Source organism: Malaclemys terrapin, chromosome 2 (genome assembly GCF_027887155.1).
Source record: "Malaclemys terrapin pileata isolate rMalTer1 chromosome 2, rMalTer1.hap1, whole genome shotgun sequence".
In the NCBI taxonomy this organism is placed as follows: Eukaryota; Metazoa; Chordata; order Testudines; family Emydidae; genus Malaclemys; species Malaclemys terrapin.
Genome location: NC_071506.1, coordinates 257538589 through 257563945, shown reverse-complemented (window position 1 = coordinate 257563945; position 25357 = coordinate 257538589). Strand labels below are relative to the sequence as shown.

Genomic DNA, 25357 nt, shown 5'->3' with positions numbered 1-25357 from the left:
CTGTCTCATGATATTCCAACCATTGGGATTGTAAACAAATGCTCTTTACAGTGACTATGCTGAAATTCCCATCATTCCAGTAACAAAGCATTTTTACTCCTGATATATGGCAAAATTCTCAAACTCAAAATCACATCCTCTGATTACTAAATAAAATTGAAGACCTAATTCTCCAGAACTGTCAAACTTGCACCTTTCATGACCATTCAGTTTATCTCCAAGGATGAGTTAGTCAGAGTTTGCAAAGCTTCACTGATCTCTAGTAGCCTGAATATTTAACCAGCTAGCCTGTTTGAAATATCTTGTCTGAAATAGCCTTCCTAAAGCCATTCCTCAGTTATTTCCATGCAGACTATATCAGTTTCCCTCTCCTTTTCATGCATATTTTATCGGGCTTCTCTTCACCACTATATATAGTGGTGGTTGCCTGCCGAGCTCTTCTTTCCAGTAAGTTGAGCTAGGATTCTCTTCACAGCCTCCTCACTCAAGGAGAGGCTACAACCTCTTGATTGGCCCGTGGTATTTACAATGCTGCCTCTGCAGGCCCATGCTGAAATATGGAGAAGCTTGCCTCTTACCTACCCAGTAACATTTGGGAGAGTTATCCCTTTTCGCAGGGAGAAGGGCAAGACTGGAAATAAGTTAGGAGACAGAGTGGGAGCAGAGATGCTCCCAGTGCTCTTCTCTGGGTTTGTCCCACTCTAACCATACACATGCGTACCTTGACTTCCCCTTACTTTCTGGGGAAAGCAGCAATAGTTTTCTTTTTCCTACATCTAGAGGCATGCTTGTTATCCTGGACAAGTGAGTCTTTTCTATCTCTGTCTTTTAGAGAAACGATTTATTGTAATTGTAGATGTTATGTATTTCACAGCAATTTGTGGTTGAGATGTTCTCTTAGTTTGTTTTGAAGAACAATAGCTATAAGAAAGATGCAGCTCATTAATAGTTCTCGCATGAGGCCATATCTCTTGGGCTTTGAATTCTAATTCCAAGAAAGTCTTTTCATTTTAGAAATAGTTAATTTTAAGGGAAATCTTTTCTAGCTGTTCTTCCTGATGAATTCATGTGTTTAAACAAATGCACATCATTAAGACAGTATGTGGACTTGTATGCATATAACATTTTTGTTATAGCAGTATAAAGGGCATATGTTTTCATTGTGACTCCAGTTCTTTGGAGGTTGGGTGGGTATTACCCTATTCCTTCAAGTACTGTTAACACTGGGGATTTGCTCAAGATATTTTTTGCTTTGGTGCTAGAAAAAGTTGTCAACCTAACCTCTTTTTAAATTGACTACATTTAAAAAAAAATCTAATTTGTTAAAACACCCTCTAATTTTTAAAGATTCAGAACACAAATTTCTTTAAAAAAAAAAAATAAGGATTTTGCCGATCTCCTTTAAATAATTACAGAGGGTTTTTTTTTCATTTGAGGGATGAACTGACTGTAGAGGGAAATAGTGAAACTGACAATATATTCACTGGTCAAATACACAAGTTAACAAAAAAAAAATAATTCTGTAATCCTATAGTTTATAGTAACCTTAAGTGTTGTAATTATTGTTGGTAGAATATCTTCAGGTTTAAACATGGCATTTTGTGAGGAGCACTGGGACTGTCTGGAAACTGGGCAGTGGAAGTAGCTGTGCCCCCTAAATGTTGTTATGCAATTTAGTCCTAGCATAGCTCCTCCTCTTTTCTCTAGGAAATTGAATTGTGCTTAAATTTTATTTTTAACAAGTTACAAGCACAATAATGACTTTGTGTGTTGTAGGCAAGGACAAATCATAGGGTTTGGGCTGTGCCGACAGTGGTATGTTGTTGGTAAAGCTTTCAAGTGTGGACCAGGCTATGATAAGCATCATGACACCTAACTCGAGGCAACTTAATCTTGTCTAAACGTGACTAATGTCTTAGTGATGATATTTCCTTGATGATTGCAACAGCATAATTTTCAATTGATATTTTTAAGTTATCGTGCTTTTAAAATAGTAAAGCCTTTTCCAGCTAGTGACTCTATTAAAATATTTACAGCATGAATACAGAGAAAACTGGGTTCTTTAATGCAGAATTCATTATAATGCCTTTTTGTTTAAGAATGTATGCAAGGCAAGCTGAAACCTAACACAACTGCTGTGAACATGTTTTTATAAGTCCATATTGGAGTTACCCACAAACTTATATTTCTTCAGTGTTAAATGTAAGTTATGGGGAGTGCTTACTGAAAAGGTCACATGAAGAGAGAAACCAGCATGTTCATATGTATGTGGTTTTGACCTTTATTTTTTTTACACTTGAAACTGTTTGCAAGCAGAGAGCATTATCACTCTGAATGAAATGCTTGTATGCCACTTTTAGTACCTGTACATGTGCTCTTTCTTGTCTTGTTATTGTTTCGTCCCCCCCACATCCTCCCCCCCCCCCCCCAAAAAAAAAAAACACCCAAAAACAAACTACTGTCACACCCAGGACTTTTAGACTGTTCACAACTGCTAAAGTCTGAATTGATATTTGCAAGAGCAGTCTGGGTATTGACATACAAATAAGCAGTGTCCCATTTTTCCTTCAAATGCCTATATTCGGTAATGTAGAGAGCACTCCATCTTTTTCTGTTTTTTAGAAGACATCTGACTGCCTCAGTGTATTTTCTAATTAACTGGGTAGTATCCGTAACATGCAAGGCCTGGTGCCTGTCCTGAATATCTAAATATATCTGGCTTTGTATATTAAGTTAAAGAAAGGTTTGGCTCTGTCACTTTCTTGCAGAACCAGACTAGTGAAGAACTTTCTTCTACTGACTTCATCATCTTGGCAGCGGAAAAGCAATATTCAGAAAGAAAATGTAATTCATATGGAACATTGAAAGAGGGTAGGGCATGCAAGGAGTGGGACACTTACACAAAACAGCAGAAGTAGAACGATGGTATGCTATTTTGTATTTTAGAAGGAAAAAAACACTTCCATACTTGTAAAAGTACTCCACTTTAATATTATAATCTGACCTTATATGGAAAATGCATATGTTAGAAGCTGTACTCTGACCTATAACTGAAGTATTTGGATTTTTTGAGTGGTGGTGTTTAGTTTAATATTTTACAGAGCCTTGATCACTTAGGAGAAGTACAACAGTTTCTCAAAGAATATGGCTTTGACAAACACTGTAATAGTGCAGACCTGTATGGCTAGAAGACTTGTTTCAATATTGAACGAAGTAGACTGTACTGCTGCTGTGCTATCATCTTAGTAATAATCTCTGTTGGTCTCAAGTGTGGTGTTCATTTCTAAAACCTAAAGACACTTTAAATGTCAGCATTGTTAACTATTTCACTGTTGATCCCTTTAGAACAGACATCCAGCTAAAGCGATAATCCCAACCTACCTCCCAGGTCTCCTTGAATGCCAAAATTCCAGCTGTTCCCCACCCATCTGCTAGAACCTCCAGCTTTCCGTAACATCTTCCCTGCTGCAATTATGCATTTTCATTACAAAAACTTCTCATGTTGGCCCCATATTCAGTTTCATCATAAAATGGAGAGCATCAAATTAAATAACAGGGCTGTTTCACTGATAGAATTTTCCTATTTATCCTCTGGCAAAGGAAATGCTGCAGAACTTTATCCCTACTTGTTGCAGAGTATCCAGAGCCTTATATTTGATGTACTATATAAGCAAGTAAGGAACCACTCAAATTTCAATCTTAACACAGAAAAATAAGAATGGAAGACAGGAAAACTAAGGTCCAATGACATACCCTGCACCCTCTACAGTTACAGAAAATCAGTTTTATATGCATCTTATTCTTCTCATGCACTTCAAAAGAATTGAAAAGCATCATTTTTCTTACTAGAAGCAGAATACTATACTGGGACTCTGCTTGCCTGTCTTTTTTGCTACTTTGAATTCTGTTACTGATAGAGCAAAAATACATTCTTTCAAACTGGGAAAGAGGATTGGGAATGGAAAATAAATGTGCTCTCAAATTAATGGGAAAAATTTTTGTTAAAATCACTCAGTTTGGGATAGCAATACTATATCATACCGTTTTGCATTGGGAGAAAAGCTGTTTTTTAATACCTCAGTCTTTTATAAACTGTCTTGTGTTCTTCATGCCAAGAATAAGCCAGCTACAGTGTCAGACAGGATGGGTTTATAAAATGATGCATTACATTAGCAAAAAGAATATGCCTTAGAGTTAAAAGCGCTGTGTACATTGTGATAGAGAAATGGAACGTTACTGGCTGCTCATCTTATAGTATCAATAATGAAAAGACTATTCCAGGTGTTAAGGATCAGAAAACAAGATGATCCAAGCCACACATTGCTATGGATGGACTCTGAAAATCTTACAGTAAACTTTAAAACTATAGAGTATGAATGCAATAGAAATAAATACTTAGTACTGTTATACAAGTTATTTTCTGTACTTCTGAGGATAACCTGAAGTTAGAGGTTATTCTGTTTCATTAAGAGTAATGGAATTGTCTTCTATGAAGAAGATGCTAGGAGATGATGACTTGCCAGCGGACATCTGTGAAGAGCAAAGTTTTGTACATTTCAGTTGTTTTGAATATATTTGTATATAGGCTAATACTGAAAACTGTTGCTCAGTAAAGCTAAACTGTCCATTAATTATGATGATAAAAAGATCATCTGTGTAAACCCTCCATTAAGATTTGAGTAACTACTGCTGGGTCATGCTGGCAGGTGGCTGCAAGTTAGCTTTAACAAGGGCTTGGAATGTTGCTTTGAGACAGACTGATTTAGGTTCATTTAGAGAAGCGTGAAACCGTAGAAGCAGCCAAGGAGGAAGCTTAGGCTGATGTCTTATGGGGTAATGTTTGTTTACCAGTATAGCCAAACTCTGAGAAAGAGGTGAATCTGGATGTTTAACTCAGGGTCTGTGGGCTCTGGGGAGACTGGAAAATAGGGACTTGGCACACACATGAATAGGCAACCTATAGGCTTAATTTGCAATGTTAACTGAAATATTTTACTGAGCTATTGAGAATCTGATTCCTAGTCAAAAGGATATCTGTATCCCAAAACACCAGGCTTATTACACCTAACATATAGAGTATGTGATGGTCCAACTTGTTTTTTTTGTCACTTATGGTAGTACCCAAAAACTGCAATCCAGAAAAAAGGCCTGATTCTGTACCCTTTCTCAGAAAGCTTTCACTCATAGCTTCTTGATGCAGATAAGGTGTTTGTGGCGAAGTGAGGGAAATATGTGCCACAATAATGGTGCGATCTGGGCACTGAAAAATAGGATTGTGCTTCTTCATAATGTATAGAGACATACTGATAGGTTTTTTTCTGAAGATTTTTTTTTAGAAATTTGGTTGTTCTGCTGTGAGAAAGTAGGCCACTGGAAAAACCAGGTAGAATTGATATTGCAAATGCCAAATAAATGAAACCTGTTTGGAATTACACAACAATCTTTCAGAGTGTTTTTTGTGATCAGTGTATATGTAGTTCTTTTAAAATTAGTCACAGTAGTAGCCAAAGCTGTTCTTTATCACCTCTGCTTATTTTGGCATTGAAATATTTTTTTTAAATTAACAGTTGTTGATGTTTGACAAATACGGATCAGTGGAGATGCCTGAGCTAGAGCCTCATTGGTATAAAGTGTGGTGGGAGGGAGTGGACTGTAGGTAGACAATTCTGTTAGGGCACTGAACCTTTGGAATTTTGCTTCCCTAGTTTGGTCTGTAATCACTCAACTTTCAGGGCATGCCACCAAGACCACCTTCTTCCTGGTCAGTAATGAGAATGGGGAATCTAGTGGGGATTCTGGTAGACTTAGTAAATTTGTTACAGGGATCTGTGTTTTGGAGTTAGTCTGTCAAGGATTTCTGAAGCTTGTGATGTATTAACTTATATATTTAAGATCAATTGAAATAAGAGATTCACTGTTTGAGAAGTCCTTAAATATAGATTAATTCCTCTAACTAATCCATAAAATTCAACAAGGCATAGTATGTATAGTGAGTAATCCTATAAATCAGTAGGAGTGGGAAGAAAATTAGTTTTTTAGTTGGCAACGTGATCCAGCAATAGGGATGTTCACTTCATATGAAGTAATGCATGCAGACTTGTACGTACACCTCTACCCCGATATAATGCGACCCGATATAACATGAATTCAGATATAACGCGGTAAAGCAGCGCTCCAGGGGGGCGGGACTGCGCACTCCGGCGGATCAAAGCAAGTTCGATATAATGCGGTTTCACCTATAACGCGGTAAGATTTTTTTTGGCTCCCGAGGACAGCGTTATATCGGGGTAAAGGTGTATTAGACAAATGTTACCTGTGAGTTATAATGGAGTTGGCCTGCAACACACACAATAGCAGATGTGCCTGTTAATATTTCTTTTTTTCCAAGTCACTACAGGAAGGTTGAGGAAATGGCTGTCTATAGCTGTATCCTTTATTCAATGGCTAATTTTATGTATGTGCTTATTGAAACTTCAGCCTCACACCTCAAGACTGATAGTAATTGTTAAAGAAGGCATCTCTCTTTCTAATAATGTAGCAATGTCCATCCCAGTTTTAATTTGGATTGGATAAACTTCTTAAACTGTATTAAAAGAAACTAGCATAAATCATGGGTGGGATTTCCAAAAGCACCTGAATGATTTGATGAAGATCCGTGGATCTTGTGTCCTAAATCACTTAAGTGCTTTGGGAAATCCTACCCCAAAATACAAAATTTCTTTCATCATAATGCATCTACCATCCCAATGGGAGTGGTTATGAGTGTCTCAGCATACTCATCAGATGATGGGAGTGGTAGCAGCATACTCCGGAAAAAGGGGATAGTGACATACTCTACCTCAGTGACATAATACTACATTGTGTCTTTAGTCAGATCAGTGTGTAGTCACAAGAATATCCAAAATAGTAGTAATGGACACCTCCAAGAGCCTGGGTCCAAAACTAAGTCTGCACTAATTGAAACACTTGGAAGTAGAATTCAGTACTGCAGCAGCTTGAATATTTCCTTCCATCCAGAGAATAAAATATAGGCAGCAGTCTGCTTTTCCAGTGTAGACTTCAGCTACCTCAGGTTTGGCTTCTGCCGATTAAGCACTGAAGTTTCTTGGCATACTTCCTCTAGAACGCTACTACTCTTCCCTTTCAAGAGGGGAGACTATCAGAATCCTGAAGTAATAACCTTGTAGTCCTTTTCCCAGAGGGAAAAATGTTCTTGGGTGTACAGTACTAACCTGAGCATTTTGGTTTAAGGTTTGTGTGAAAACTTAAAATGAACTGACTTGTTGCTATCTTTCACTCAGGTAACTTGTGTATAAATCAGTTCTTATTGAAGGCTTCAAGTATACAAACGAGCAAAAAGATACTGTAGAAGCAGGCTATTAATATGGACAGTTCAAATTTGAAAAATGTTCAGTTTTACTTTTTGTGACTAGGATTTTTTACTCTTCTTGTGTCTTTTCAGTCCAAGCCGTACGTGTTTGACCATGTATTCCAGTCAAGTACATCGCAGGAACAAGTGTACAATGATTGTGCTAAAAAAATTGTAAAAGGTAAGGAAAAACATTGAACTTGACAATAAGGAGGCCATCAGTAGATTAAGTGGCTTTTTCTGTTGAAAATTGTGTTGTAGTTCCAGCTCTTCTCTTCCTACCCATCTTTCCCCCAAAAACTGTATCTAAAAGAAACAGCGTGAATTATAGCAGGAATGGCAGCAATCACTACAGGTAAAGTTGATGAATGACATCAATTCTGAACCCATGTATTCAGTTCATAACTGTTTGAAATGTTAATCTTGTCAGGTTGCAATCTTTCAGGCCAGGTCTCTTCCATTAAAATTTTCTCTTGGACAGTTATAGGGGGGGAAGGAAAAATATAACTTTTCTATTTTAAAATGATGCTTGAGACTCTTTAAAAAAAAAATTGCAGCCAAAATCAATGGGGTTGAAATATGGCATAGGAATAGATGATGCTATGGAAATATCTGTTCCAGGAAAAAGCCTTGATTAGTATGAACCTTCAAAAATCAAGCATAGGCAATGTTTTTCTAAGCTTGAATAATACATATCTAAGTAAGAGTTTGAGATCATCTTAGTTGACTAAAATTCTCATTGCACAACTATAGTGAAGATCCTCTACAGATAGAACTCCTGCCTCAATGCTTATACATCTTAGAGTACAGAATCTCTGTCCTTGAATATATTAAATTGGTTGCGGCAATACTTTTAAAATAGAATTATAAAAAACCTAGAAAATCATCATGTGATAGTCTAACCAGTTCATCTTCTGCAAAATAAAATCTTGCCTTACAACTGTAGTAGAATCCCTTGAACAGGTCAGTAAAATATTGGGTAAAGGAAAGGCGTCCCAGTAGATGTGAATTATTTGAGCTTTCAAAAGGCTTTAAACCAAACCTTCACAAATAACTAAAAAAAAAATTAGTCTTGGTGTAATAGGCAATTTACTGGTAAGGATCAGAAGCTGGCTAAGAGATAAAACAGAAATAAATGTTAAATTTTCATGATAGCTGAAGTTAAGCAGTGAATTGCTATAAGGGTCTATAGTAGCACTCGTTATGAATGCATTAATGATTTTTAAGGGGGGATGAGCAGTTTGGTACTCAGACTTGCAGATACAAATTACTTGAGCAAGACTGCAGAAGACTGAGAAACTTCAGAGGATCCTTACCAAGCTAGGTAAATGCATAACATGGTGGCAGATGAAATTAATTAATAACAAATGCAAAGTAATGAGCACTGGAAGAGATAATTTGAACTAATCATACACCTTTCAAGGTTCTAAATTAACTCTAAAAACTTAAGAAAATCATAACTGTGGACAGCAAAATTAAGACTTAAGCTCAATATGCAGCAGTTGTCTAAAAAGCAAATGAAGTTAGGAGGCATAAGGAACGACAGAATGAATAGTACAGAAGTATTATGTCAATTGTATAAATAGTGTGTTCTAACCTGGACTGCAGTGTTCTTTTTAGTTATTTTATGGGGGGGAGGGATAGCTCAGTGGTTTGAGCATTGGCCTGTTAAACCCAGGGTTGTGAGTTCAATCCTTGAGGGGGCCACTTGGGGATTTGGGGCAAATCAGTACTTAGTCCTGCTAGTGAAGGCAGGGGGCTGGACTCAATGACCTTTCAAGGTCCCTTCCAGTTCTAGGAGATGGGATATCTCCATTAATTATTATTATTGCCTCCCCAAAAAAGATATTGCATTATTTGAGGAATTTCAGAAGATGAGCGATTAAGGGGATGTGTAAACTGTCATGAAGAGTTTTAAAGATTGGTACTACTTTTCATTGTGTCCCTCCTTACTAGTCTCCTCTCAGGTAATTAATAGTATTGAGAAGGTAGATAAGGAACTTCTGTTTGTCCTCTCTCATAACAAAAAGACAAGGGGCCATTTAATGAAACTGGCAAATGGCAAATTCAAAACTGATAAAAAGGATTTCCTTTTTCACACAAGTCACAATTAAATTGTGAACTTGTGGCAGTGAATTAATCATTTAGACAAGTTACCTAGGAGACTTCAAAAAAGTTCAGACATTTATATGGATAACAAGAATATCAGTTCTATAAATATTACAATTACAATAAATTTGAAATGTTACATATATTACAGTCACAATACTTAAAAAAAAAAACACAACTAGCTTTAGAAAAGATACAAACGTTTACGTTTATGGCATAAGCTAACCTCTTAACTACTGGAAGTTAGAAAGTTTCTGTGGGTGGGCTGGTTATCCAATAACAGCATGTTGCAGGATTTCTTCCTCTGTCCTCAGAAGCACAGTATTTGTGTTCCTAGTTTTTCAGTTTTCATAGTTTTCCAGCCTAAACAAGACACTAATTTCTAATTTAAACTTTTTTAAAAAGCCTTTCACTCTGCCTTTGTATACTAAAAAGAAGCAAAAAGGTACAATCCCATTTTTTTCCTTTGTCGCTCACCTTTTAAAAGTGTCTGTATCTTGGGTCTGAAACTCTTATGTAATGCATTAGTTTACATTTTAATCTATTGATGTAATTTCTCCTACTCTAGCAACATGCAATTCTATTTTATTAGACTTGTGTTCATAGTGGAGACACCTTGTAATGGTCAAAATTCATTTGGAATCAAAATCCTTTGTTAGATTATTTGTCCATCAAACACTAAATTATCTTCTTGCTTAGAAAAGAACCCTAATGCATCAATTCTTTCTTGTTAGATGTACTTGAGGGATACAATGGTACAATATTTGCTTATGGACAAACATCATCTGGGAAAACACACACTATGGAGGTAAGGTATCTAAAAAGGACTGTCTCATAATATTTCTTTTTCTGCTGCTGGAGGACCAAATAAGGCTCCACAAATTAATTACTGCTATTTCCAGACTCATGGTAATAATGATGCCCAAAATACTATATTATGATCAAGCCCACCAAGAAATTGTGGGAGAAGGGATGCCAGATGAACAGAGGAGACTGAGGATTTTTATTTCAAAAGGAGAAGGGTAGATAACTATGGGGAAAAAATGATAAAATATTAAGTATTCCATTAATAGCAGCTTTTTGCTCTTCAATTTATTATTTAAGAGATTACTGGGGTCATTTTTTTACCCTAACAAATCTTCGTCCTAAATGGGTTGGCAAGACTTGTTAAAAAATTTCTTTCTAGTTACTATTCTAAAATCAACTCCTTCAGGTTCAGTTTGTCGTCTTTGAATAGTCTGTTGTGTGCATGAAATTATAACTGATAAAGAATATTGCATTTAGTTGTCTTTTTTTTTTTTTTTTCTCAAAAGGGAACACTTCATGATCCAGATGGGATGGGGATTATTCCAAGAATAGTGCAAGATATTTTTAATTATATTTACTCCATGGATGAAAATTTGGAATTCCACATTAAGGTAAATTGTTTGGTTTAAGAAGTACTTTTGAAACAAAAAAAAAGTTGCATCTGATTTTAAAATAAAGTAATTGATGGCTAAATCTTCGGGGGTGTTGGGGGGTGTATATACAAGTCTCCCATTTAATTTGGAAGATATGAATCCAAAGACAGTTGGACCCAGAGGTTGGGAATTCATTGACAGTAAGATGCTAATCTTTAACAGTGAGGGAAGTTATCCTTTGGTAACTTAGGTAACGGTTGCGGTAAATTCTCCATCACTTGAAGTCTTAATTAAGATTGGATGTTTTTCTAAGAGATGCTTTGGTTCAACCACAAATTCTTGGGCTAGGTGCAGGTATCACTGGAAGGAAGAAAGTCTCCTGTGTTAGGCAGGAGGTCAGACTACATTATTATAATGGTTCCTTTTGGCCTAAAATCTATGAATTACTGTGTTTTTAATGCTGTATCTTTTTTATTAGGTGTCATATTTTGAAATATACTTGGATAAAATAAGGGACCTTTTAGATGGTAAGTCTGTGCCCTTTATATAGGATGGGGATAGCAGCTTGTTAGACTGCAAAGAAGGGGAAAGAAACTTTACCGCCAGATTAGGATAGTTATGTAGCATACTAATGATACATTGTAAATGGCAACTATAAATGTAGTCTTTCATTGGTTTTCATAATCTTATAATTGTAAAATTAAGTATAGCTCTGCCTTTGCTTTGTATAATGTGTTATCTGTATAAAAGCATAAAAGTTTCTCTAATGGCCATTTTGTGTAAATCCTTGTTCCGATGTTAGAATATAAGAATTGCATGGGATATCATGGGAAATGATGTTTGTTTCCCTCGGGATATATATGCTCATTCCCCATATTATTCTTTTGAACAAATGAAATATCTTATCTGTAGAGTTTTTTTTCTTCCAGTTTCAAAGACCAATCTTTCTGTTCATGAGGACAAAAACAGAGTTCCTTATGTAAAGGTGAGTATAAGTGTTACACTATTGAACTAACCTATCTTTTCTCTGTGCACATCGCTTATTTATGTTTTGTCAATTTTTAAAGGGCTGCACTGAACGTTTTGTATGTAGTCCAGATGAAGTTATGGATACTATAGATGAAGGAAAATCTAACAGACATGTAGCAGTTACAAGTAAGTGGTATTTTCCCCCATGGCATTCTTTTCCTTTCATTAAGTTTATAAACGAGAGAAGCCCAAACTGTGAATATAAGTGAATGGTTCTAGTTTTTTTGAAATATTGACTTGTGTGACTCACCTCAGTGTGTCACTTGGGGGAGACAAGAGTAGGTTAAGACAAATTAAGACAATCTTGGTCTACTTAGTTTGTCTCCCCTTCATTTAACTTCCTGTTTCTAGGGCAGTGTTACTCAACTTGAGGTTGCATGCCCCCTCTTGGAGTAGGGGCAGAGCACAAGCATGGGGTAGTGAACTTTCATGATCCCAGATCCATGTCCCTCACCCCTTGAATGTACTCCTGTATCTGAAAGTAAAGCAATTTGTCTCTCATGAAGCCACTTGCTTTTTGTCTCTACTACTGCAGAGGCCTATAACAAAGCTGATCTCGAGATGCCCATGTTTACTTGTCTGCAGATTTAGGCAGCATCCCATAGGTCCAAGTTTCTCTTTGGTCCTATGGCATTCCACTAAGTTGTAAAAGCATGTGCCTTGTGTCTTTGGAGATGTCAGTGGACTCTCTCACTGTAAGCAATATGTAACCTTCTACTGAGTGGGACGTAGGGAGGGAAGCTACAACATGAGATGGCAAAAAGAGGAAAAACAGAAAATGCTGCATTGGGGACAGAACAGAGGCAGAAAAGGTAAAACTGAGGCAGAAGAAAAGAGAATATAAACAAAAAATATGGCAGCATTTGGCCAAGGGAATGGACAAGCTTTTCATCTACAGAGGACTTCATCAGAAAAATGTTCAGAGCTGCTGTTTTTGGCGGAAATTTCCTGTTCCTGCTGCCTTTTCTTATTTTATCAGTAAAAGGTTGGGGAAGGCAATCAAATATCAAGGCCAAGCCTTCTCTGGCCCTCCCTTTGATCAGGAGAGTGTTTTTGGAGGAGTGATAAGCCAAACACAGTTACTTTTTTTTTTCTTGGTGGCAGCAAGGAACAGAAACCAGAACTGGTCAGCATTTAAAAGCTGAGGAACAGGGAAGTAACAGTGGCTGGGAACAAGGGACTATTCCTTCTTTACACTTCCTCAGCTTCTCTTGTAGCTACCCCACGTCTTTAGAGGGCTGTGGGGGATTTAGGGTTGTTTCTGTCTGACACAGAGCTAGAGAGAAGACTAAATAGGAGGCTCATCTTCTCCCTCTTCCCCTCCAAAGTAAATCAGCTCTCCCTTTTCAAAGTAAATCAGCTTAGACTTCTGTTACTGAACTCGAAGAACTGTTTTAATTCAGTATGAACTGTGTGTCTTTAAAAGTTTACTTGTGCTTCACATATCTTCCCTATGCTATGAAGCATAAAGGAAAAAAGAAAAAAAATCTATCTTTAATTTATAACAAAAATGAAATAGTTTCTAAAGGAAACTCTGACACGTTGAGTCAGTATGTAACAGCTTTGAAAAATTTTTTGACAAATGTTCTAGTGTTTCTTATAATTTCCAAAAATACTTAAGCCCAGAGTAAAAGGCCAGATTAGTAAACTGTCAATACACTTTACATTTTATTAATAGAAATGTATAGAAAAAAAGATGACTTAATCTATTGAATAATATGGGATTGACCCTTCATTTGCCTACTTTAGTTTAAATACGCTGTATTCATCACAAACTACTGTAAGGCTGTCTATCTCTAGATATATTCACTGAGAGGTTCATATTAGTATACTAAATGTTCAGCTAAAGTCAAATTAAAGTAATAATTATCCAGGACAGATTTGTTGCGTAAGCAAATGTTTTGAACATTCTTAAATATTTTCATTATAGATATGAATGAACACAGCTCTCGAAGTCATAGTATCTTCCTTATTAATGTAAAACAAGAAAACACTCAAACAGAACAGAAACTGAGTGGAAAACTTTACCTTGTGGACTTGGCAGGTAGTGAAAAGGTAACTTTTTCTTTATATATTTGAAAACTAAAGGAACATACGGAATCTTGTTTAACGTAGAGCTTAGGTTGCTGAAGTATCACTTCCTAAGAACACACAAATCATAATACTGACTCCCCAGTCAGCTTCATGACTCTTCTTAAATCCAGCGCTCATATGTGAAACCCAGACTCCAGTATAGGCTAGTTTGACATGCTCCCTATTGATAGATAAGCTTGAATTTGGTAAAAGGTGTCGTGATTTTTTTTGTACATGAAAAAAGTAGATTGAAGTTCCATTGACCCTGTTTAAGTGTGATATGACAAACTGGAGGTGTGGGTTGTGATTGGTTATATGTTGGAATTGAAAAGGAGTTTGTTGTGAAGGTGGTGCCAGTGTGGATATTGTGTAGGTTGTGGTTGCTTGTATTAACACTGTCCTAACTGGTGATCACGTTGACTGGAAATGCACTTGAGAAACCTTAATTCTGAGACAAGGCTGTTATGTGGAAATTTCTTCCTTATTTTAACTGAATGAAATGGAGTCACCTTGTGCACCACTCTGCCAGTACTGTGAGCTCCCTATTTATGGGATCCTGTTTGTCCCCTATAGTCCACCAGGAGGCCCACATTAGGCCTGAGTGAACTATGGTTTTTAAATTGAGTTTGAATAGTAGGATGAGCGATAGGCGCAAAGCATTTGACCAAAGACAATCCCCCTTTCTCATGATCTTATTCTTTGTTAAGTTTGTAGTGGCCCTTGAAATACCAGTGTTATCTTAAGATTTGGGTTGAGGTAATCAAAATAAAGAAAAACATGGCTAATTGGATACCCACCAGGTGCAGGAAATAATTAGTTATATTAGTTTGTTTTGAAAATAAATTCTTGCTCCTGTAACTAGGGGACAATATAGCAAAGTGAGATGAGGAAACCTTGAAGAGAGCAGGTTTCAGCCCTGAACTGCTTCATCTGGCTTTAGTTAAGGTCCAATAACCAGCAGTGACATCACTTGTTTATTTACAGTGTATAAAAAAACCAAGGTTTTAAAGGTTTCTTTGTCTCAGAGCTTTTCCTTGCCGCTCTGGAGTCATGCCATGATGGGAAGGCATTTCCAGGCCTGATCCTGTTGTGAGTATTTGGCCAGAGGAGTGCAACAAAAATGACAAAAGGTTTAGAAAACTTGATCTACAAGGAAAGGTTAAAAAAGTGGCCATGTTGTCAAATCCCCTTTATTGTTTAACTGGTTCCTAAAAATGGTCAATGAGCAGTTTTCCAACAAATTATGCACCCATCTTCTAGCATATGTATTTGTGTTTTAGTAGTTTACACTTAACGCTTGTTTACATTAATAAAATAAAATGTAACTTCAAAATTCTTTCAGTGTAGATTGGGAGAATGTGAGGGAGGGGAGATGCAGATCATAGAACTGTAGAGCAAGGTTGGGCATTTAGACTAGGGAACTAGGCTGGGCAGCAGAACTGGGGAAAGGTGTTAGTAGGAACTGGTGACGCTTCCTGTTCTTCAGTCTCTCCCATCTTTATCCATGACCCTCAGGTACCTTCTGAGGGAAGTCAGGTTACAGTAATTTTCCACTGCAATCTTCTCTGCTCTTGTAGACTTTCAGTGTCAGGAATCTGTATCTGAGGTTTTTTTGTGACAGAGGCTGTTTTTGAATCTGGTCTATATAGTCTTTCCCTATTGTTTAGAATGGTAACTTTCCTGCCTGACTTGATTGACTTTTGGATTAATTAGTGTCCATAACTTTGAATTTCTTAGCCTTATTCATGTGCAAAAGCTAAGATTTTTGTCTTAGAGGTCATAGAAGTCACGGAATCGGTGATTTCCAGAGACCTCTGTGACATTTTCGCTTCGGCCCTGGGGTAGCGGGGCTGAAGCTGTCAGCCAGTGGGGCAACCTGCTGACGCGGGCAGACCACTGCATCTCCGAGCTGCTGCCAGGAGCAGGGGGATCCCACACTCTGTTACTGAGAGTAGGGGGAATCCTGGAGGCCCAGCAGCAATGGGTGCTGGACCCTCCTCTTTCCCCATTTTGTCATAGTTATTTTTAATAAAAGTCAGGGACAGGTCACGGGTTTCTGTGAATTTTGGTTATTTCCTGTGACCTGTCCATAACTGACACAGTCTTAGCCTTACGCATGAATTGTTTGCATTCAATCCTTTTTTTTTATGACTGAGTACAGTTGGTCAAACTTTTCACCAAAATTTGGGTTTTCAACTAAATTAATTGTTTTCACAGAAAGTATCTGCTTTCCTTGGTAAATTTTTGATTTTCATTGGAAAAACTGAATAGTCTTGAGCTGAAAACTTTTTGTTTTTTGATAGAAAATCAGAATTTTTCTTCAGGTGGTGTGGAGTGAGGGAAGAGAATCCATTTTCCCAACTGACTCTGCAAGTTAGAGGTGCTACAGTGACACTTCGTTTTAAAAAAGAGCAAGCTGTTCAGGCTTTTTTTATAAGCACTGAACCTGAATAATGCTTTCTAGAATGTTTACTTTTATTTACTCAATCTTTTTTAGGTTAGTAAAACTGGAGCAGAAGGTGCTCTGCTGGATGAAGCTAAGAACATCAACAAGTCTCTCTCAGCTCTTGGAAATGTCATTTCTGCTTTGGCTGAAAGCAGCGTAAGTGTATTTTTTTTAAGTCCAGAAAGAGAGACAATACAGATGTAATAGTACCCAGGAACTATGGGCTGAAATTTTCAAGGCAGTGCATGAGATTTAACCACACATCTCCCCATGCACTGCCTTAAAAATCTCAACTATTGTATCACTACATTGCAAGTGCAATAGTGTCTGTTAGTCAGTCTTGCTGTGTAAAGCAGAAATCTTAATGGAAGCTTCCTCTACCCTAAAAGTACAAAAGCTTAGACATAACTCTTTTTTTGAAAGGTTTGTACTTGTACCACTGTGTTGGGCATTGTTTAAGAACCTGAAGAGAAATTACCTTTTACTATTCTTCTTGCTAATTTATTGGTTTTAGCTGAATTAAGTGCAGATCCTTATCCAACAAACTAAATAGTTAAGTCTGTCAACTCTAACTTATTCCTTCAAACATATGCTAATCTGTAAATTTATTTATTCCAGACTTACGTTCCATATCGTGACAGTAAAATGACCAGAATCCTCCAGGATTCATTGGGTGGTAACTGTAGAACCACTATTGTAATTTGCTGCTCTCCATCATCATACAATGAGTCTGAAACTAAATCTACGCTCTTGTTTGGTCAAAGGTGAGTAAACACTTCAAAAATGCTAGTAGGGAGAGACATTTGTTTCATTGAAGTCTTGTAAGTCATGAAGTACAAGCATCTTTTTATTAAGCTCCTATGCATCTTTTCTGGTAAAATTGGTGTAAGTAAACACATTCGATGAAATGATAACTGCCAAAGGTGTCTGCTCTAATCAAGCAAGGTAGGTTGAGCTCTTAAATTCTACTGCTGACTGCATGTTCAACTATACACATTTGCTTTTTAAAAACCAAAAAGCTCAGTGAAGAAAGACACTAATACAGAATAATTAATTTTTAATTTAAATTCACAGATGGTTACGGTTCCTATATCAAATATAACATCAACACTTAATATTTCTTTAACTCGTGTATACACACTGCTAAGCATTTTAGTGCCTGATTATGTAATGTGCCTAAAATATCCATAAGCAGGGCTTGAAAAATCCACTCATCATGGCAAGTGTAAGAAACTTTCTTGTGAGTGTGGAGGACCAATATCATCCTTTTCAGCAGAGTTTACTTTCATTTAAAATAAAGCTCTCATCCTTAGTTTCCTGACCAGGTTGACAACCTCAGAAACTTCATCCTTGAGGCTCAGTACTGTGGAGGCAAGGAGTCCACCAGTACTGGTGAAATAGGAAAGTGCCGCAGCCCTAAGGCTAAACATGGCTCTGGGAAGGCTTTGATACCATCTAGTGGAGATGGTCAGAACGAGCTCAGATGTTCCATACCATCAGAGTTTACTCTTGTTCTGTTACCCGTATCGAGTTCTTTGGTACCAAATAAACTTCCAGACACATCAGCACCATTTGTAAAGCACTTCAAGCTATTGGTACTGTCTGCCAAGGACAAGCTTACAGGTCCGTCTCTCACACAGACGTTTGGCTCGCCCATCTGATACAACTTCATAACAGGCTTCATCACTGAAGGATCAGTTTTGACAGAATGATTGAGGGTTTGACCCCCTCCTGCCTCATTTACCTGCCAGCTTCAACATTTTGTCCACCTCCCCCCCCATTTGGAGACCGACTGTTCCATTTCCAATAACCGTGGGAACGTATCACCTTGGACAAATGGGTGATGGAAGTAATATCGTTGGGCTACGCCATCCATTTTACCTCCCTCCTTATTCCCCTTTTCTGTCCCGCTTCAGGGACCTCTCTCTAACAAATTACTGGTAAGACAGGAAATAAAATCCCTTCTTCATTTAGGGGTGATAGAACTGGTCACCACTCAGCACAGGAGAGGGTTGGGGAGGGGGGCTTCTATTCCCAGGTGTTTGCTTGTACTGAAGAAAAATTGAGAGTGGAGACAAGTATGAGATCTAAGACTTCTGAACAAATTTGTGAGGCCTCAAAAGTTCAGGGTGGTGATTCTGGTAGTTATCATTCGTTCTCTAGAGTCAGGGGTTGGTTTTGGCCCTTGACCTTCAAGATGCGTACTTCTGTGTAGCGATACACCTGCCTCACAAAAGTTCCGGCAGTTTGTCATAGGCCAGGATCATTTTCAATACGGGGTGTTCCTGTTCGGGGTCTCCTTGGCTCCAAGAGTGTTTTCAAATATTCTATCTATGGTGACTGCCTGTTTGCATTGTCAGGCAATTATAGTATTCTGTACCTCGACGATTGGATACTCAAGCATCAGTCATACCAAGAGGTGTTGTCTGCCACAAGGACAGCACTTTCTCTATTCTTGGACTTGGGTCTTCAGTGTAGAAAAAATCCACACTGACTCACGTTCAGAACATATGATTTATAGGGGCATCCCTGGATTCCTTGGCATCCAGGGCCTTCAACCCCCTGGACAGATTTGTGATTTTATCACACCTTGTCAGAACTATTCAAGGGAGCCCCCAGACTTCAGTCAGAAACTGTCTTCATCTTGGTCACATGGCAGCTTGCACCTTTGTGACAGTGTGTGCAAGGTTATGCCTTCACTGTTTTCAGGGGTGGCTCAAATCCGTTTACTCGCCCAACAGGCACACCTACTTGTCTAGACTGTCAGTTCCCCAGCAGGTGAAGTATTCCCTAGACTAGTGTAAGGTCCATTGCAAGGTAGCAGCGGGGATTCCCTTCCTCCAACATAATTGGTTGACCACGGATTCATCTCTGTTATGGTGGGTGGAGGGGCACACCTTGATTCTCTAACAGTGCAGGGCAGATGTTGATCCTAGGAAACCACCCTCCATCTCAACCGGTTGGAGCTCAAAACAATCAGATATAGCTGCCTTGAATTTCTGCCTCTCATCAGGCAGATCTGTCAAGGTCATGATGGACTACATAGCCTGCATGTTCTGTATCAGCTGGCAGAGAGGAACAAGATTGCCTTCTATCTGTGCCGAAGCAGTGAAATTATGGAAGTGGTGCATAAAATATTGCATAGGAATTTCAGTAGTGTAACTTCCGAGCAGACAAACTGTCATGGCTGATGTTCTCAGCAGGTGGTTTTCCCAAGACTATGAATCGGAGTTGGATCTCCAGGTTCTAGTTGGTATTTTTTAGACTTGGGAGTTTCGAGAAGTCGACCTCTGCCACAACTGCAAACAAAAAATGCCATTTGCTTGCTTTGGGGAGGGTAACGTCACAATTCCTGGGAGGACACCTTCCTTCTCCCTTGGATGAAAAAGCAGTTTTATGCTTTTCTCCTGATGCCTCTGATCCTCAGAATGACAAACAAAATCAGACAGGACAAGACCAGAGTCATCCTTAAAGCCCCGATGTTCAAGGCAAGCATGGTTTCCTTATCTGTTCCACCTAGCTCTTTATCCACTGATAAATCTTCTGATCACATCTGAACCTCTCTCTCAGGACACCAGTCGACTGCTGCATGCGAATCTGAGCAGTCTCCTCGAGGCGTGGCTCCTCAGTGGTTTGCGGGGCTAGAGGTTGTCCTGTTCTGGAGAGGAACAATACAGATTATTCAATAGTAGGAAATATTCAACCAGAAATACTTACCTTTAAAAAGCACCCTCTGTTGCTTTTTACAGATTCAGACTAACACGGCTACCCCTCTGATACTTACCTTTAAAAGTGGAGATGAGTTAGTCATTAGTGTGAACTCCAGAAAGCTGTCCATGAAGTTGCCTTGCTTCTGCTCATTTTGGAATTCTTGTTGCAGCTTAAGAAAGCAGGACTTTCACTTAGTTCCTTCCAGGTTCTTCTGGCTGCCCTGACGGCTTTTCACACCACTATTGAGAGATTCTCCCTGTTTGTAAGGTTCATGAAAGGTCTGGGAAATCTCTTCCCATGGGTGAAAGTCCCTACCCTATTTTGGGACCTTTTAATTTGGTTCTTAAGTCATATAAAGCCTCCTCTTGAACTGACGGCGACCTATTCCTTATTGAATTTCTCTATGGAAACAGACTTCCATATGGCTATTACCTCAACCCACAGAGTTCAAGAGTTTGGGGCATTAATGACTGACCCTCCTTTCACAATATTCTACAAGGATAAGGTTTCCATTACAGTTGCATCCTAGTTCCTTCCTAAAGTGTCTTCTAAGTTTCATCCAAATCAGATAATTTAGTTACCAGTCGCCCTCCCCGCCCCCCAAAACTGCACAGTTCCAACCGGGAGGCTGTCCTCCATATTCTAGCAGTCAGAGTGTTATCCTTCTCTCTAGATAGAACTACACTTTTTTTGTGACTCTCCTAAACTGTTCACTTTCTTTGCAGACAGATAAAAAGGTTCTGCCTTTTCTACCCTGGGACTATCAAAATCAATACAGGCGTGTCATCTCATTCAGTGAGGTCACAATCTATGTCTGTGACTTTACTCAACACACTCCAGTTGCAGATATCTGCAGAGCTGCTACATGTTTTTTGGCACATACCTTCTCCAGACACTATGCCTTAGTCAATGCCTCCAGATCTGATGCGGCAGTTGGCATTGCAGTTCTTTCCTTTAACTTATTTGACTCTGAATTGCCTTCCTCCATATGGGAATGCTGCTCCGGAGTCACTTGAAGTGGAGCACCCATAGGGATACTCAAAGAAAGAGAAGTTACCCTATGCAGTAACTGTAGTTCTTTGAGATGTGCATTCCTATGGGTGCTCCACTACTTGCCCTCTTTCCTCTCTGCTTTGGAGTTTTTCTGAGACTCAGATGTGGAGAAGGAACTGAGGCAGATTCACCCATGCAGTCTGATACAGCTTCAGTGTTGGGCACAAACATATCAGTGGCACATGCAGGGGCTCAACAGACAGTGATAATAGAAAATCTCCATTCGAAGGTGTGTGGGGCACATGAACACCTGTAGGGGGACACATCTCAAAGAACTACAGTCCCTTCTCTTTTTGCCCTAAACTAGAGAACATGAAAGAATCTGAGAGATTCAGATAGTTTGTCAGGGCACATATCCTTTACCTCAGGCTATTCTCAGTTTAAACCCTACTTCGTTCCCCATCGTTGAGTCCACATTAGTGATTCTTCTAAAGTTGGCATTTATGTAGAATTTGCAGAATTAAAATCTGCATATGTCTGGCACTGGAATTATCTTTATGATTGAAGTTAAGGCCACCCACTGGTTGTTGAGCATATGGAGCTTATCTATAGATGGTTGGAACGAAGATGGTGGTGGTTTAGAAGGGGAACTGATTAGTGCAGTGTAGACTGGATGTTTAAGAACTTCACTGCTTAACTTTTGATGTACTATGTAGTTGTCTTATCACAGTTTTATTGAAGGTTTTGTGCATGGCAAGAAGAATAAGGACACAGTCAGGCACAATATTGTGCCTGTTGGATAGGCTAGGTAATGAATCAAATCTGATCAAGCTGTGAGTAGGCTGGAATCTCTGTATCAGACTTGTTCAGCCTGGCTAATTTTCTGTTTTTTTTTTTTTCTTTGTTTTTTTTTTCCCTCCAGAGCTAAAACTATTAAGAACACAGTCTGTGTCAATGTGGAACTCACTGCAGAACAATGGAAAAAAAAGTATGAAAAAGAAAAAGAGAAAAACAAGACACTGCGTAACACCATACAGTGGCTTGAAAATGAGCTCAACAGATGGCGCAATGGTAAGAAGTTATTACATTTTTTGTTGCTTGAATTTTAGCTTAGTGAATATAGTTGAGTTAGTCAAACTAGATCAGGCGTGGCCAGACGGTGGCTCGTGAGACAGATGAAGCTCTTTTATAATTAGTATGGCCCATTCTCCACCTACCAGACAGGGGAATGGGGAGAACTTGGAGCTTCTGCCCTGCAGCGGGGTGGTGGGGCTGGGGGCTTCTACCCTGTGGGGGAAGGGAATGTTGCGGGGCATCAGGGCAGAAGCCCTGCGGGGCAGATTGTGTCTTGTGGCTCTCAAACTTCTGAAAATTATCATACGCAGCTTGGAAGGTCAGTAAATTTGTCCACCCCTGGATTTAGATGATCATCGTAATCCCTTGGAATCTATGAATCGTTGAAAAGTAAATTTAAAAAAATGGGTATATCAAAAACTGATAAATCATAAACTGTAGTGTCAATCTGAAGTCTCATCTTCCACTTTGCATTTCATGGCTTGTTACAGCCATAATGATACTGAGTTCTAGGTTAACTCTTCAATGTTACGCATTTTGTTTGCATTTTGTGAATCTGAGGTAAGGCCTATTAATTGCTATTCTTTTCCAAATAAACTCAATACACTAATTGAATCTTATTAAATTAATTTTAAAAAGTTAGTTTGGTACAGTTGCAGGTGTCTAAATGAGGTACAGACACTCCCTGGGTTACACAAACCCCGACTTACGCAAACCCACACTTACAGAAAAAGTTCCATAAGCGTGGGTTTGTGTTTTGATTTTTTTGCGTAATTGTCGGGTATACGTCCCCAATTTATACAAAATTCGACTTATCGGAACGCTTGCGTAAGTCAGGGAGCGTCTGTAAACTATTTTTACCCTTATATAACTTAGACACTGACCAAATCTATTTTTCCAATTCAGTTTGTGTTACTATAAGACTTTGCTGACAATTTTAACCAGGAGCAAACTTTTACAGACACATTAATGGCCTGTGAAAATTAGGGTTGTATAATCTTGAAACATGCTATTAAAATAGCATATAATCTTTGAGGCTACTGTAGTAGTCCTTATTCCTTTTAAAATAAATTGTACCTGAAACTACTGAAACGTGTGTCTAAGAATATTCCTTCATGTTCCAGTTGAGATGACATGAGTTAGCTTTCAATTTACTGGATTTTTACTTCAGTAGACACTGTATTTGTGTTAGGTGTTTAACTTCTAGGAAAATATTGATTGCATTAAACCAGGGGTTCCCAAACTTGGTTCACGGCTTGTCTTGCGGCCCACCAGGGGCTTACCTTGAACAAGCTGCAAACCAAATTTGGGAACCCCTGCATTAAACTGTTGTACTTTTTAAATACATTAAATTGTATGGGAATGGTGACTGTTTAAAGTAAATGTGCACTAATATGTTAAATGTTCTTTGTGGGAAGCACTTGTGGGATTATGGAAAGCGGAAACTTGAAATGCTGTGTTTTGGAAAATTTACTGTCTGTGGATGGCAAGATAGTTTTCATAATACTAATATTTAACAGGATTCTATTAATTAAAGGATAAGAATATAATGAATGCTACTCAAAATGGTTTAATCAAACAAACAGATTACATTCTCTGAGATTACAAATTTGGCTGATAAAGGTAATTACATACATGAACTAGACTTGTATAATATGTTTGATTTAGTACTCACACAAGTCTAAAAAATTTGCAATATTAAAGCACAAATTAAATAGATTAAGAACTGGTGAATTGACAGATCTCAAAGTAGTCATCAGTGGGAAATCATTGAATGGTGGGAGGGCTAGTAGGGTTATGACTTTGATAGTATCAATAGCAGTGTTAATTACTGTTTAGTAAATACTATTTACTATTTGATATTATTTACTAATATTTATATACTAAATATTGACACTATTTAACTGCTTGGTAAAGCCATTCAAATAATATGCATTTTAATATAGCCAAATGCAAAGTTAAACATCTAGAAACAAAGAATGCAGGCTATGCTGTATCCTGGAAAGCAGGGACTATGAATGATATCTAGGGATCATGGTGAACAAGCAACTCAGCCTGAACTCCCAGTGTGATGCTGTGGCTAAAAGGTCTAATGTGATCCTTAGCTGCATAAACAAGGAAGTAGAGACTATAGGAGTTGGGAGGTGATTTGACCTGGGTATAGTAGTAGTGTGATTGACTCTAGAATACTGTGTACATTTCTGGTGTCCACATTCTAAAAACTGGAGTGGGTGTGGAAAAGAGCTGTAGAAGTAATTCAAGGGCTTGAAGAATGCCTTATCAGAGAGAGACAAGGTGGTTGATATCTTTTATTGTACCAACTTCTGTTGGTGAAAGACAAGATTTCAAGCTTACACAGAGCTCCTCTTATAGCAAGAGACTTAAAGCTCAATATATTTATCTTGTCAAAAAGAAGATTGAGAGGTGATTTGATTACAGGGTATAAGTGCCTTCAAAGGGAGAAATGCTGGGTACTAAAAAGCTCTTCAGTTTACCAGAGAAAGGCATAACAAGACTCAAACTGGAAGCCGAAGCAGAAATAAGACCTACGTTTTTAAGTGAGGGTGATTTAACAACTGGACCAAACTATCCAGGGAAGTCGTGAATTCTCAGTCTTCAAATAAAAGCTAGATCCTTTTCTAGAAGTTATGCTTTAGTCAAACAAATTGTGCTTACTCAAGTACACAAGTTATTAAACTCAGTAATTAACTGGAATAATAACTGGGTGAAATTTAAGGCCAGAAAACACCATTCGCCCATCAAGTCTGACTTCCTGTATATCACAGGCCCTTAAACTCTCTGGAATATTTTATTTACCATTTAACTACTACCTGTCATAACTACGGACTATCTCATATATAACTTCTCAGGGATACTTCACTTTGAAAGACATTTCTAAACTAACTGTGATAAGAGAACATATTTATAAAATCTCTTTACTTAAGGGGAGATTGTACCAGTTGATGAGCAGTTTGACAAAGAGAAAGCCAACTTGGAAGCTTTTGCAGTGGATAAGGATGTTGCTATCAATAATGATAAACCAGCTGCTACAATTGGAGTGACTGGTAATTTTACTGATGCTGAAAGAAGAAAGTGTGATGAAGAAATCACTAAATTATACAAGCAACTTGATGACAAGGTATGTTGTTCTTG

At 38.2% G+C, this 25357-nt stretch overlaps 1 protein-coding gene across 1 annotated transcript in view; it reads left to right on the top strand.

Annotated features, from left to right (window-relative positions):
• Positions 1 to 25357, top strand: part of KIF5B (kinesin family member 5B) — a 64991-nt gene that overhangs the window by 2791 nt on the left and 36843 nt on the right. Inside the window, exons 2-12 of the mRNA XM_054020903.1 lie at positions 7463 to 7550; positions 10213 to 10286; positions 10792 to 10896; positions 11357 to 11405; positions 11808 to 11863; positions 11946 to 12033; positions 13838 to 13962; positions 16478 to 16582; positions 17045 to 17190; positions 22053 to 22201; positions 25150 to 25343. Of these exons, the coding sequence (XP_053876878.1) occupies positions 7463 to 7550; positions 10213 to 10286; positions 10792 to 10896; positions 11357 to 11405; positions 11808 to 11863; positions 11946 to 12033; positions 13838 to 13962; positions 16478 to 16582; positions 17045 to 17190; positions 22053 to 22201; positions 25150 to 25343 (1179 nt within the window). The remainder of the gene's footprint in view (positions 1 to 7462; positions 7551 to 10212; positions 10287 to 10791; positions 10897 to 11356; positions 11406 to 11807; positions 11864 to 11945; positions 12034 to 13837; positions 13963 to 16477; positions 16583 to 17044; positions 17191 to 22052; positions 22202 to 25149; positions 25344 to 25357) is intronic.